The sequence below is a fragment of the Otolemur garnettii genome, unplaced genomic scaffold, assembly GCF_000181295.1.
Source record: "Otolemur garnettii isolate 467f Iridium unplaced genomic scaffold, OtoGar3 scaffold00024, whole genome shotgun sequence".
Lineage (NCBI taxonomy): Eukaryota > Metazoa > Chordata > Mammalia > Primates > Galagidae > Otolemur > Otolemur garnettii.
This window is the reverse complement of record NW_003852419.1, coordinates 20,909,024-20,923,614: the sequence shown is the minus strand read 5'-3', so window position 1 is coordinate 20,923,614 and position 14,591 is coordinate 20,909,024. Positions and strand designations below refer to the sequence as shown.

Genomic DNA, 14,591 nt, shown 5'->3' with positions numbered 1-14,591 from the left:
TGCAGCCGTCATTGTTGTTTGGCGGGTCCGGGCTGGGGATTCGAACCCACCACCTTAGGTGTAAGTGGCTGACGCCTTAGCTGGTTGAGCTATAGGCGCCGAGCCATATTTTTCCATTCTTAAGATTAGTTAAGATCAGTTAGGATAATGGTCTCCAGTTCCTTCCAAATTCCTCTAAAAGACACTTGATTCATCCTTTTTTACAGTTGAATATTACTCCATGGTATATATACCACATTTTTCTAATCAACTTATGGATTGATATGCACTTGGGTTGATATGAGATCTTTGCAATTGTGAGAATTACATATTTCTAATTCAGTATGACATCTATTCTACCTATAAAGGAGAAAATGGTTGTATTAGGCCTATAAAAACCCAGATGATTTGTGAATTTTAAGAAATTAACAGAGCATTACTGTTTCTATGTATCTTGTTCACCACAGACAATTTAATAGAGCATCTTAGCTCTAACAGATAGCCTTAGTACCTCTAGATATAATTATAACAATTATAACTCAATATATTACTTTAAACTCAGTCTAAGAGCAAGAAGTGAGTATAGTACTGAGGTTGAGATAGCCTCTTATTCAGTTTTAGATTCTTAAGTGACTACTATCAATATAATTCTAGTAACTGTTTTAGTTTTTAAAAAATCATTAAAATATAGAGGATATTTACCTACAGTTTTATAACTATTCCTTTTTATACTTTTTCATTATCAAGCCTAATTTGAATTTAGCTGGTTTTATTTTACTTGATTACTTTGTTTTTCTTTATGAGGTGAAGATAGGCTGAATATGACTACATTGTTGACATCACTATGTAGTGTCTGGTTCATTTTTGTTGGTGTCAAATATTTTTATACAGAGCCTGTAAATTTTATTGATCTTTATATGTGTATATTGCCATATGCTGTCTAGAGTTTTTGTGTTCTGTTTTCAGTCATCAAATCTAACTGGATGTTAAGTAGATGTGCTTTAAGATGCTTTTTTTCTGATGGTTTGTAGCCTTATATTTCATAACTTATAATTTGGCTTTATTTATCCATTTATTGATAAAGTATTTATTGAGTATCTTCTATATGCCAGGCACTATTAATTAACACAAGGGATGTAGTAGAGACCAAAGCAAGCATCAGTTCTCTCCTTTACGAAGATTGTGTTTCTGGAAAGGGATATAAACAATAAATCTTAAAGTAACTACTAAAATAGCCGAACAAAGTATATTAGCTAATAGGCCAACAGAAGAGAGAAATGGGATGAAAAGAATCTCAGTTCAAACAAAGGCATAAAAAGAGTAAAAAAGGGAAAAAAATGGATGAGAGATAAAGAAAATAAATGTCAAGATGATAATCTTAAGCCTAACCATATAAATAATTACATTAAATGTAAATGGTTTAAGCACCCCAATTAAAAGGCAGTGATCTAATGAAAAAGGAAGACCCAACTATATATTGTATAATAAGCACATTTTATGTACAAAGGCAGGCCAGACTTAGTGGCTCATGCCTGTAATCTAGCACTTGGCTGAGGTGGGATCACTTGGGGTCAGAAGTTTGAAGTCAGCCTGGGCAACATAGTTGAGAGCCTTTCTCTACCATTTTTCTAATAAAATAATTTAGATGGGCATCATGGTGTATACCTACAGTTCCAGCTATTCAGGAGGCCCAAGAGTTTGAGGTTGTAGTGAGCTATCATGATGTCACTGCATTCTAGCCTGAGGAACAGAGTGAGACCCTATTTAAAAAAAAAAAAATACAAAGATGAAACATTTAAATGTAAGAAGATGGAAAAAGATACACCATACTTAACACTAGTAAAAAGAAAACAGAAATGGCTATATTAATATCAGGCAAAATAGCTTTTATTTTATTTTTAATTTTTGTTTTTTTTAAAGATAAGAGTCTTATTCTGTTGCCCTGGATAGAGTTCCATGGCATTATCATAGTCACAGCAACCTCAAACTCTTGGGCTCAAGCAGTTTTCTCACCTCAACCTCCCAAGTAGTTGGGACTATAGGCATCAATGCAACAATGCCTGGCTAATTTTCCTGTTTTTAGTAGAGTCAGGGGTCACTCTTGCTCAGGCTGGTCTGGAACTCCTGAGCCCAAGGGATCCTATTGCTGTGGCCTCCCAGAGTGCTAGGATTACAGGCTGATCCACTACACTTGGCCAAAGTAAATTTTAGAGTAAAGAGTATTACTACATATAGAGAAGGTTATTTTATAATCTATTAATCAAGAGTATATAACTTTAAATAGTTTTGTTCCTAATAACTAGATATGTGAAACAAAATAGAGAATTGTATACAGAAATAGACATTCACCATTATAGTTGAATATTTCAGTACTCTCTCTTAATATATGATAGAACAAACGGGTAGAAAATTAGTGAGGATATAATAGACTAGAACAACCTTATCAAGCAATCTGGTCTGAATTGAAAGAGCACATTGAAAAACAATAAAAAAACTCGAAGAAAATTTGGAGTGAACCCTTGAAGATATTGGCCTATAGAAAGGCTTTATAAAGAAGACTCTAGTATTAATTGCTACAACCAAAATAAACAAATAGGACTTAATTAAACTGAATAGCTTCTGTACAGCTAAGGAGACAACAACCAAAGCAAAGGGACATCCATCAGAATGGGAAAAAATATTCGTATATTGTCAATTGGACAAAAGCTTGATAATTGGAATCTACAGAGAACACAAATTAAGCAACCAAAAAAGAGCCAAAAATCCCTTAATATCAATGAGCAAGTGAGATGAATAGAAACTTCTCTAAAGAAGACAGACGAATGGCTAGCAAACATGAAAAAATGCTCATCATCACTAATTATCAGAGCAATGCAAATCAAAACCACCCTGAGATATCCCCTAACCCCGGTGAGAATGGCACACATCACAAAGTCTCAAAGTAGCAGATGCTGGTGTGTATGTGGAGAGAAGGGAACACTTTTATGCTACTGGTGGGTCTGCATACCTTTTTGGAAGGAAGTATGGAGAATCTTCAACTCAAACTAGACCTCCCATTTGATCCTACAATCTCATTACTAGGCATCTACCCAAAAGAAAAAAAAATTATCATAAGGACATATGCAGTAGACCAGCAGTTCTCAACCTGTGGGTCACGACCCACAGGAACTATATTAAAGGGCCACGGCATTAGGAAGGTTGAGAACCACTGCACTAGACTGTTTATTGCAGCTTACTTATAATTGCCAAATTGTGGAAAAAACCTAAAAGCCCACCAATCCAGGAATGGATTAACAAGCTGTGGTATGTGTATACCATGGAATACTATTCAGATACTAAAAAAGATGGTGACTTTACATCTTTTGTATTATCCTGGATGTAGGTGAAACACATTCTTCTTAGTAAAGCATTCCAAGCATGGAGAAGCAAGAATCCAATGTACTCAATTCTGATATGAGGACAATGGATACCAGTACATGGGAGGGGTGGGGGGATGGGAGACCAGAGAGTGGAAAGGAGGGAGGGGGATTGGGGGGGTCACTGTGTATGACATACCTCTTGGGTGTTGGACACAATTACAAGAGGCACTTTACCTTACAAATGCAAGCAGTGTAAACCTGGTTCTTTGTACCCTAAAAAAATCCCCAACAATAAAAAAAAACACATTGAAAGAATGTTCTATTCCACAAGGCAGAATATACATTCTTCTCAAGTGTTAATGAAATATTTATCAAGATAGAATATATTCTGACTTTAAAACAAATGTTAATATATTTTTAAAATTTCAAAGTATTAAGTAGGTACAAATGTTTTTGTTACATGGATAATGTTTATAATGCTTAAGTCAAGGCTATTCATGTGCCCATCACACAAATTGTGTTTATTGTATCTGCTAGGTAGGTTTTTAACCCCTTCCCTCAAATGTTAATACATTTTAGAAAGCTTCAAGTATGTTCTCTGGTCACAATACAGTTAAATTAGAAATTAATAATGGAAAAGTCTATGGAAAATCGACAAATATTTGGAACCAAATTTTATGCTTCCAAATAAAGTGTGAGTCAAAAAGGAAGGAAAAATCAGAAAGTAATGTCAACTGAAAACACAATATATCTGAATTTGTGGGTTGATACTCAAACAGTACTTAAGCAATTTTTAGCTCAAATGCATATATTAGAAAAGAATAATAATTTCAAGTCAGTGACTGCAGCTTCTACCTTAAGTTGGAAAATGAAGAGAAAAAAGAAATAAAATGAAGAGAAAAAAGAAATACTAAACATCAAAATGGAAATTGGTAAAGTACAAATTAGAGAAACAATAGAGAAAATCAGTGAAACCAAAAGCCGATTTCTTGAGAAGATCAATAAAATTGATAAATCTTTGGTGATCCTGATCAGGAATAAAAGAGAGACAACATAAATCACCAATAACAAGAATGAGAAAGATGACATCACTACAGATTCTGTGGAGAATGCAAGGCCAATAATGAAACATGAATAACCTTATGCAAATAATGTCAACAACTTAGAGGAATTGAGAAATTCTTTGAATAATACAAATTATCAAGGGTCTTTAGAAATGAAATAAATAACCCTAATAGCTTGTATTCATTAAATAAATTGATGTGTAAATATCCTCTCACCAAAAAAACTCAAGTCTACGTGGTTTCACTGGTGAATTCTACCAATCATGTAAAGAAAAAATAATACCAAGTCTACACAAATTTATTCAAGCTTTGGCCAAGATGTGGTGGTGGACAGGACCAATACTAAGATGAGGCTAAGTAAGTGAGCAAATTGTGAGGGGCACAAGAATCTGAGAGTGGGTACCTCTTTAAATATTGAACCTTAATGGTTCATGCTTGCCTCTCCCTACCAGCAACCCTTGTGGAGTAACTAGAACTCTCATATACCATTGGTGGGAATGTAAAGTGCTATATCCTTTTTAGATAGCAGGCAGTTTCTTCTGATCAGGCATGTAAAGAGCTTGGAAGTTGTCACTTTTGTTCTCCCAACAAATGTTGTGAATATTGTGAATAATTCTATGCTCACAAATTTGATAGTGTAGGTGAAATGAACCAATTCCTTGATTATCCTGCACAATAAGTAGATAATCTGGATAGGTCTGTATTTATTAAAGAAATTATGTCAATAATAATCTCTCTAAAGAGAAAGCAGTAGGCTTTCTGATGGGTTTGCTGGTGAATTCTCCCAAACTTTTAAGTAAGAATTTACACTAATTCTTTACAGTGTATTTCAGGAAATAGAAACAAAGGCAGTAACTTTATCTATGAGGCCATTATGAATCTGATACTAAAATCAACAAAGATAATACAAGAAAAGAGAACTATAGATTAATAATATCTCTCATGAACATAGGTACAAAAATCCTTAACAAAATTTGTTCTAGCTATGCAAGGCTGGTTAAAGCAATTAATGTAATCTGTCACATCGATAGTCTAAAAAATAAAAATCATATAAGTTTATCAACAGATATAAAGAAAACATTTGATGAGTTTCAATATTCTAAGCAAGCTAGGAATAGGAGGAAACTTCCTAAACTTTATAAAGATTATCTACAAAAACTCTATTGCTAATGATAGAAAACAAAAGCTAGATGCTTCCCATTAAGATCAAATAAAAGTTAGAATGTCTTCTCTTGGGAGGTGCCTGTGGCTCAGTGAGTATGGCGCCAGCCACATATACCGAGGGTGGCGGGTTCAAACCCAGCCCCAGCCAAACTGCAACAAAAAATAGCTGGGCGTTGTGGCTGGTGCCTGTAGTCCCAGCTACTTGGGAGGCTGAGGCAGAAGAATCGCCTAAGCCCAGGAGTTGGAGGTTGCTGGAGCGACTCCGCTGCACTCTACCGAGGGCGAAAAAAAGTGAGACTCTGTCTCTACAAAAAAAACAAAAAACGAAAAACTCAGAATGTCTCCTCTCACCACTCCTTTGAAGTATTTTACTGGAAGCTCTAACTAATGTACTAAGACAAGGAAAGGAAATAATAAATGTATGATTGGAAAGGAAGAAATAAAACTTGGCAGATAATGTGATTGTCTATGTAGAAAATGCCAATGAATTAAAGATATTCCTGAAACTAATAACTGATTATAGTAATGTTGTAGAATATAAAGTTAATATTAAAAAGTTAATTACTTTCTTATGTACCAGCAGTAAACAGTGGAATTTGAAATTAAAAACACAATATCATTTACAATAGCATCAAAGTAAATGAAATACTTATGTATAAATCTAACTAAATATATAAAAGATCTACATGTATTTGAAGAAAACCATAAGACTCCAGTGAAAGAAATCAAAGATCTAAATAAATGGAGAAATACTCTATGTATGTGGCTAGGAAGACTTAATATTGTCAAGATGTCTTTTCTTCCCAGTTTGATCTATAGATTCAGCATAATCCCATTAAAAAATCCTAGCAGTTTGTTTTGTGGATATTGAGAAACTGATTCTAAAGTTTATATAGAATGGGAAAAGACCCAGAATAGCTAACATAGTATTTAAGAAGGAGGAGAAAAGTCAGAGGACTGACACCACTCAACTTTATAATACTTGCTATAAAGTAATCAAGACAGTTGTGGTACTACATATTGGCAAGAGAGTGGACTATGGATTAATAGATCAGACTAGAGAACCTAGAAGTAGACACTGCACAAATATAGTAAACTGAATTTTGACAAAGGGGCAAAGGTGATTCAATAGACGAAGGATATTTTGAATAAATGGTACTGAAACAATTAGACATCCACATGCAAAAAACAAAAAAGAATGTAGACATAGACTACCTTATGCTTCTGCAGAAATTAGCTCAAAATTGATCATAGACCTTAGTGTAAAACACAAAGTATAAAGCTTCTGAAAAATAACGCAGGAGAAAATCTAGGTAACCTTGGATTTGGTCCTGAGTTTTTAAATGTGAAACCAAAAAAATACAATCGGGAAAGAAAAACTTGAAAAATTGGACTTCAATAAAATTAAGACATTCTACTCTGTGAAAGACACTGTTAAGAGAATGAAAAGCCAAAAACTAGGAAAAAATATTTGCCAAACAAAGACTGGTTAAAGGACTGTTACCCAGAATATACAAAGAAGCCTTAAAACTCAACAATAAGAAAATAATCCGATTAAAAAATGAACCAAGGATTCCTCCAATGGACTGTTCTCCAGATAAGATAGACAAATGTCCAGTTAACACATGAAAAGATGATCAGCATTAATTAATGATAAGTTTTGGTTACATATATTTTACCACAATAAAAAAAATACGAGCAGGCACCTTACCAAAGAAGAAATATAGATGGAAAATAAACATATGAAAAGATGGTAACCATCAAATGTCATTAGGGAATTAAAACAACAATGAAATCTGGCAGTGCCTTTTGCTCAAAAGAGTAGGGCACCGGCCCCATATGCCGGAGGTGGCGGGTTCAAACCCAGCCCAGGCCAAAAACTGCAAAACAAACAAACAAAAACAATAACAATGAAATCCCACCACATATTTATTAGAATGGCAAAAATCTAAAACACCAACAGCACCAAATGTTGGCAAAAACGTAAAGCAACAGGAGGTCTCATTTACTTCTGGTGAGATTGCCAAATGGTACAGGCACTTTGGAAAACAGGCCTGTAGTAATTGACAGAATTGCTACTAGAACTCTGAACAGTAATAGCCCAGTGCTTTTCTTGTTACTTTACTCTAGCAAAGGATTTTTAGGTATCCTTTCAGTGGTATCTCTGAAAAGATAGCAATGTTGTTGTTAGTGGTTATCCAATTCTAAATCAGCAGGATTTATTTTGACTCATAAAGTATCAATAACTACTTTCTATCTTAGGTTGTATAGGTTTTTAAATTTTCTTTCTTATTAAAAATGTCATTCTCTTAACTGATTTCTGTCACATAAAGATTTTCTATTTGCTTTCCCATTTTATTCCAAACATGAGGATTTTTCTATAATTAATAAGATGAGGTGAGTAGAGGAATATAGGTGTTTATAGATTTCATAGTGCCATTTGGTTTATTACTCACACTTACTATTTGTATTTAAGTTCAAGAATATAGTGATTTCATATTAAAAATTGTAGAACTAATTTGGTTTATTTTGATACTCTGTTGTGAAACATTTTGATGCTTTGAATACTCATATTTTTATTGATCACATTATTTGTCTTTTTATTAGAGAGAGAAGATTCATGAGAGATGCAAGAATATTTGTCCTCCTAAAGATACCTTTGACAGGACTCTTTTACATACTCATGGTATGAATATGTGCTATTTGTAGGTAATAAAGCATAGCATAAATATTAATGAACAAAATCTTAATCTGGGGACTTTATTGGCTGTCATATCTATAATTTTTATTTCTAGTCAAATTTTTATAGTCTATGATTATATTTCTGAAAACTTATAAGAGAAAAATGAGTGTGACACTAGTGTAATCTTTTAGTTCAACAAATATTTATAACTTGGTGCTTGGTACTTTCTTTTTGCTTAAAAAGAGATGAGTAAGATGGATGTGGTAGTGTGTCCCTATAGTCCCAGTTATTTGAGAGTCTGGGGTGGGAAGATTGCCTGAGCCTAAGAGTTTGAGGCCACCCTGGGTAACATTGTGAGATATTTTAAAAAATGAGTAAAAAATAGTCTGAGTCCTCAAGGAGCTGATGGTTTCTTGAGTAAGGTCAATGAAATGAATCAATAATTGCAGCACTGTATATTAAATAGTAATTTCACTGGTAAGGTTGTATAGTGTTCCTAACTAAACTACTTAACATGAAACATTTGTGGAGGAAAAGGCATTCCAGGAAAAAGAAACAGTTTATACAAAGCCATAGAGTCAAGAGAAAATATAGCATGTTCAAGGAATTGCAAGAGTTTAGTATATTGGCTCTACTAGGAGTAAAAGATGAGGCTGAAACAATAGGCCAAACAATTAGATTGTGAAGAGCCTTGTATGCTGTGGTCAGGAATCTTACTTTATCTAAAGGCAGTATAAAGCTACAAAATATTTTAAACCAGTATCATATTTATGATTATACAATTTATTATGAAAACAATTGTAGTTAATCAATTATAGGATGGTGGTTAAGACTGAGGGCAAAGGAACAATTGCAGCCTACTGCAAGTGAGAGATGGTGTGATCCTAATATGCATTACAATGGAGTTGGAGAGGAAATTAGGCCTTTAAGAGAAACCTCAGGCTGAGATACAGGTTTTGATGGCTAGCTTGTTGCTGGTAACAGAGCAAGATGGTTAAAGGACAAATCCCATGTTTCTTGCTTAAGTAACTGGCAAGATGATAGGTGCAATATAGTAAGAGAGGCACTATAGAAGGAAGAATTTTGGAGGAGGTAGAGGGCAGTTCATTTGCATTTTTGCCATGAAGGACATGTCTAATTAGCAATTGGGAGCTCAGGAAAGAGAGATCTAGGCTGAAGATATAGGTATGGTAGACATTATAGACAGTATATTGGCATAGCAGTTGAATTCAGGAGCATGGATGAAATCACCAAGGGAGGATGTGAATAGTGAGAAGAAAAGAATTCATGATGGAACACTTTGAAGCTGTCATATATAAAAGCTGAACTACCTATGAAGCAAACTAAAAAAGTGGTCAGAGAAGTAGGAAAGTCAGCCAACAGCAAATTCCATCTTAGAAATGAAAGGTAGTGAGAGTTTCAGAAAAGTAAGAATGATTAGTCTACAATGTCAGGGAAAGATGAGTGAAAGATCAACTTGTACAATGAGAAATCTTGGATTTGACAATTAGGAGATCTTAGGGAGAGGAGAGCATTTAGACTACTGAAGTGGATACAGAAACCTGTATATGTAGTATTAAGGAGAAAGTACAAGATAAGGAAATGTAGACTCTGGTAATGTATTTGACTTGAATATTTGAGATAGGGTATTGATGCAGGGATGCCCAACCTTTTTTCTTTTCTGTAGCACATTGGAAGAATAAGAGTTGTTTGGGGTTACACATTAAATACACAAATACTAACTAAAACCAATTAGCAAAAAAAGGTCTGTGCGTATCTTTGACGCACAGAAAAAAGTCTTCACAAAATCAGCATGCAGCCAGGGGACCTGCAGGTTGGACACTCCTGAGAGAACAGAGTAGAAAAATGCTTTTAATGTTTTTCATGGCTAAGACTGAAAGAAGCCAGACAGGCATTTGCATAACCTTGAGAGATAGTGCTTTTGCACCTGAGATTCCTCCCTCAACCTAGTCTTGGCCCTGGGTTTTATCTTTTTCTTTTTGTTGTTGTTGTTCTTCTTCTTAGTAGAAGGAAAGTAGTTGAAGACAGTAGAGAGTCAGAGTAATTGATGAAGCAAGTTCATAGAACAGGCAGGAAGGGATGGAGTCCAAATGCCAAAAGTTTACTTTTAGAGAGGAGAGGAGTACCTCATCTGATATTGGATTGGTAGGATAAAGGTAAAGTAGGTTCACGAAGCTAAGTTTGTGGGTCATACAAACTAAGATTCTGAGAAGAAAATTAATACAGTATAAGAAAGCAATCTTTGATCATAAATTCTGAATGAGATGGTAGAAATTTTAAACAATAAAACTGTATTCTTAATTTAGAATTCAATTCATTTTTAAAACACTACATAGCATGCCATATTTAATCTTAACAAAACCTAGTAAGATAGTCTCAAGCTTTCTATGTCTATTTAAAAAAGATTTGAAACATATTTAGTTGTTTTATTGCTACTATATAGCTAAAATTATTTGAAACCTATTTCTTGTTCAGTGCTTTGCCTATTAGTAGGCATATAGTAGGTACTTGGTAGATACTTGTTGAAAGAAGAAACTTAAATAGTTATTTGGTTATGATCCAGTAGAATACTGAATCTGTCAAATATATTTTTTGTAAATTATGGAGGTATAGTGAAAACAAGTTTTAAAAATTGTATTTACCTTTCCCTTTGTGTTATAGATAAATCCAGGACAGATCTGGAGCAAGTACCTAAGGTAACAAAGTATAAAAATGAGAAAACTACTTTTTAATATTTATTGGATCTTTAATTTTACCTTTATAAGAAGCTTTCATTTGGTTCTTTTTTCATACATAGGCCACTTTGCCTCTTCTGGGACATCTTTTACATCTCTTCTTTCTCTCTCTCTTTTTTTTTTTGGTTAAAAATTTTTTTTAATTGACAAATAAAAATTGTGTATTGTGTGTGTTTATGGTATTCTTTCTTTTTTGCATTATCATTCTCTTTCTCATCACTGAAACTTACAAATATGTTTAAGTATCTTCATTCTAAAAAAAAAAAGAATTTTATTGGTCATACTACCTCTTCAAATTACTGAGTTTTTTAGGTATGAAAAATTTTGTAATGATGTATAATAGATGCATTTTTTCTGAGATGAGAGGCCATTGCCTTTATCAGGTTCTTAAACAGGTCTATGACAAATGCTTTTCAGGGTAAGAAAGAGACAAAAAGATGAAAGACACAAAAAGGGAAAGGAATATCATTGTTAAAGTTCTTTGATTCCTATTAAATAAAGTTCAAACTCTTGTCACTGAAGGCTCTTTATTGTTTCCTTTAATGTAATATACATTCTTTGCTTCAGCCAAACTGGTTTTTAGGGCTCCATGCTTTATTTGCAGTGTTCCTTCATTCTGGAAGACTTTTCCTTTATCTTCTCATGTCCAGTTCTCTACAATCTTTTGCTAATATGGCAACATTACATGGGTAATTTCTTGTTTTTCCCCACTGAAGATAATTGGCGCCTTTGTTGAATTCCTGTAACATTTTATCTGGACTTCCCTTCTGTCCCTGGCCTCACCTTTAAAGCATTTGTCCCTCATCTCTTTGTAAGATTTTATATACATATTTTATCATATCCCTTAAAGATTCTTGAGGTTAGGACCTGTGTAATAATTTATCTTTGTTTCCTCCTCAGTACTTAGTGTAAGACTGTCAGTAATTATTGAATTAGTCAGCACTTTTAATTATAATACCAAAATGTGGATTAGAAAATATACTCACCCCCCTAGTTAGATTTTCCCTCTCATGTTCATCCTAATTTTCAAATATAGGTAAGATGAATCACTGAGTAAAACACAGCATAGAAATTAATTAGTTCATTGATTAAACTATGTTTTAGGCCTTATGCTAGGTGCTAGGGATACAAAGATTAATAAGCTAGAAGTCCAACACTGTAGGAACATATGGCCTCCAGGGGGAAATATGTATATTAAATAATTTTGGTAAAGTATGATATAAATAATTATACATAGTATATTTGTTTTTAGAGGTGGGAGTGATTAATCTGTGTCATGCACAGAGACACATTTGCCTTTTAATGTGTTCATATTCTCCAGGAAGGTAGGCAAGGAAGGGCATTCTAGGCCAGAAGTATGTATATGAAGATACTTAAGCGTAAGAGGGTATGGAAGGTAATTGAGTACTGCTAGAATGTAAAGTGTAAATGGTGGAAATGGCAAGATACAAATAGGTAACTGGGGTCCAAAAAAACAAAAAAAGAAAGAAAGGTTTTGGATGCCATTCTAATTAGTTTGGTGTGTACATCATATCATGGGAATCTATTCAGAGTTTTAAAGGATGTTAAAACAGTTATACACGGTACTTGATATTTTAGAGGGGTTGTTCTGATAGTAGCATAGAGGCTAGATTAAGGAAAGATATCAGTGAATGGCTATTTACCATAATACAAAGATAATGAAGAGCTGAGCCAGTGAATGTTGTGAGATAGAGAGAGGAAATTCAGGAGATATTTAGGAAATATAAAAGATTGGTCTTATTCCTTAGCTGGTTGTGATACAGAAAGGAAACAGAATAGTTTATTCATGAAATTGAATTTGTTTTGGTTTTAATTTTTGTATGTCTAATCTAAAAAACTAATTTTGAAAGCATTTTGTGCAGGAGAAAATAGAAATGCAAGCTAGAGAAATTTATATTTAGCATTTTAAAAAAATCCTGTAAGTGGGAAATAATACGATAATTTTAGGATAACTATTTTGTCTCCCTTTGGTATATACCTGGTGGGACTGCATTAATGAGTTTGATCATGTAGTAATGGAATGATCATCTCCCTTATAAAGGCAAAAAATATTTTTCTATCTTTTATGATTATTTTAAACTTGATGGGGTATTATCTATATATTTTTATCATACAGACATATATGTAAATAACTCAGACATTATCATTTGGTTTAGCTGTTCATACTCAAGATCCAACTTAATTTGTATTTAATGGGTGTAATGTTGGAAGGAATATAAAAAATGTTAATCTAATTGAAGGAAATGCATTTTTTTAAATAGATTTTTATGAAACCAGATTTTGCCTTGGACGATTCTTTAACTTTTAATTCAGTTTTACCATGGTCTCATTTTAATACTGCTGGTGGAAAAGGAAGTCGTGATGCAGCTTCCTCAAAGTTGCTTCAAGAAAAGGTAATTTCTCTTTACCTTTTTCCATGTAGAAAACATTATTCTGGTTAAGTAGTTCTATTTGTATGGGTTCAGATTTAATTATTAGTAAGCTTTACTTATTTTAAATTCATTTTTTGTTGCTGATGATTATAAACCTTTTGATCTTGACTGATAAACTAATATTATTTTGGTTCAATGAAATACAAATTGTTCTGGTGAAAAAGAAAAAACTTACTGATTGAGTGCTACTTAGCTGAAATAGCAGTTGATGGAATTTTAATTGAAAGGATAGGTTAAATAACACAAATATGCCACTCTAGCCTGGGCAACAGAAGGAGACCTTGTCTCAAAAAAAAAAGGAGCTAACACAATCAATTGCTTTGCTTTTATCCCAAACATTGCCATTATATATTGGCTCATTTTATAAAAATGATTTAAAACACAGAAAACCAACTTTTCTTAAGGTATTGGTTTTCCTCATTTTCACTGGTAAGCAGGATTACTTTGAAGCAGAAATATCTTAGGTTAAATTTTTGGTTCATAAAGCCTAGTCTGTTGCATGTTATTAGTTAGCAGTTCTTTAAATTTTATGGTTTTCTGTATTTCATGTGATAACACAGCGAAACATTCAACATTTAGAACTTTAAGCTATGAACAGTGGCTCATGCCCATAATGCTAGCACTTTGGGAGGCTGAGGAGGGTTGATTGCTTGAATTCAGGAGTTTGAGACCACCTGTAGGGGTCCTCAAACTTGTAAACAGGCGGCCAGTTCACTGTCCCTCAGACTGTTGGAGGGCTGGACTGCTGTCCCTGGGACCCCGAGTCAGCTGCTGAGCAGGACAGGCAGCAGGGGCAAAAACACCACGCAGGCCGGATAAATGTCTTAGGCGGGCTGCATGTGGTCCACAGGCCATAGTTTGAGGATGCCTGATCTTAGAACAAGAGTGAGACCTTGTTTCTACTAAAAATAGAAAAACTAGTGAGGCATGGTAGTACATGCCTATAAGTCTCAGCTACCGGGGAAGCTGAGATCACTTGAGCCCAAGAGTTTGAGGTTGCTGTGAGCTTTGATGCTATGGCCCTGTACGAAGGGTGACAGAGTGAGACTCTGTGTCGAAAAATAAAATAAAAAGATATTAAAATAGAATGTTAAATTCAATTTACATAATGGGAATCTTTTTTTTTTTTTTTT

The 14,591-nt window shown here is 33.9% G+C and overlaps 1 protein-coding gene across 4 annotated transcripts in view; it reads left to right on the top strand.

Annotated features, from left to right (window-relative positions):
- The window catches only part of VPS54 (VPS54, GARP complex subunit), a 124,606-nt gene that overhangs the window by 29,265 nt on the left and 80,750 nt on the right, over window positions 1-14,591 (top strand). For all 4 annotated transcript variants that reach the window (XM_003787955.3, XM_023512093.1, XM_023512094.1 and 1 more), the window contains 3 exons: window positions 8,174-8,252; window positions 10,932-10,966; window positions 13,288-13,419. In XM_003787955.3, coding sequence (XP_003788003.1) covers window positions 8,174-8,252; window positions 10,932-10,966; window positions 13,288-13,419 — 246 coding nt within the window. The remainder of the gene's footprint in view (window positions 1-8,173; window positions 8,253-10,931; window positions 10,967-13,287; window positions 13,420-14,591) is intronic.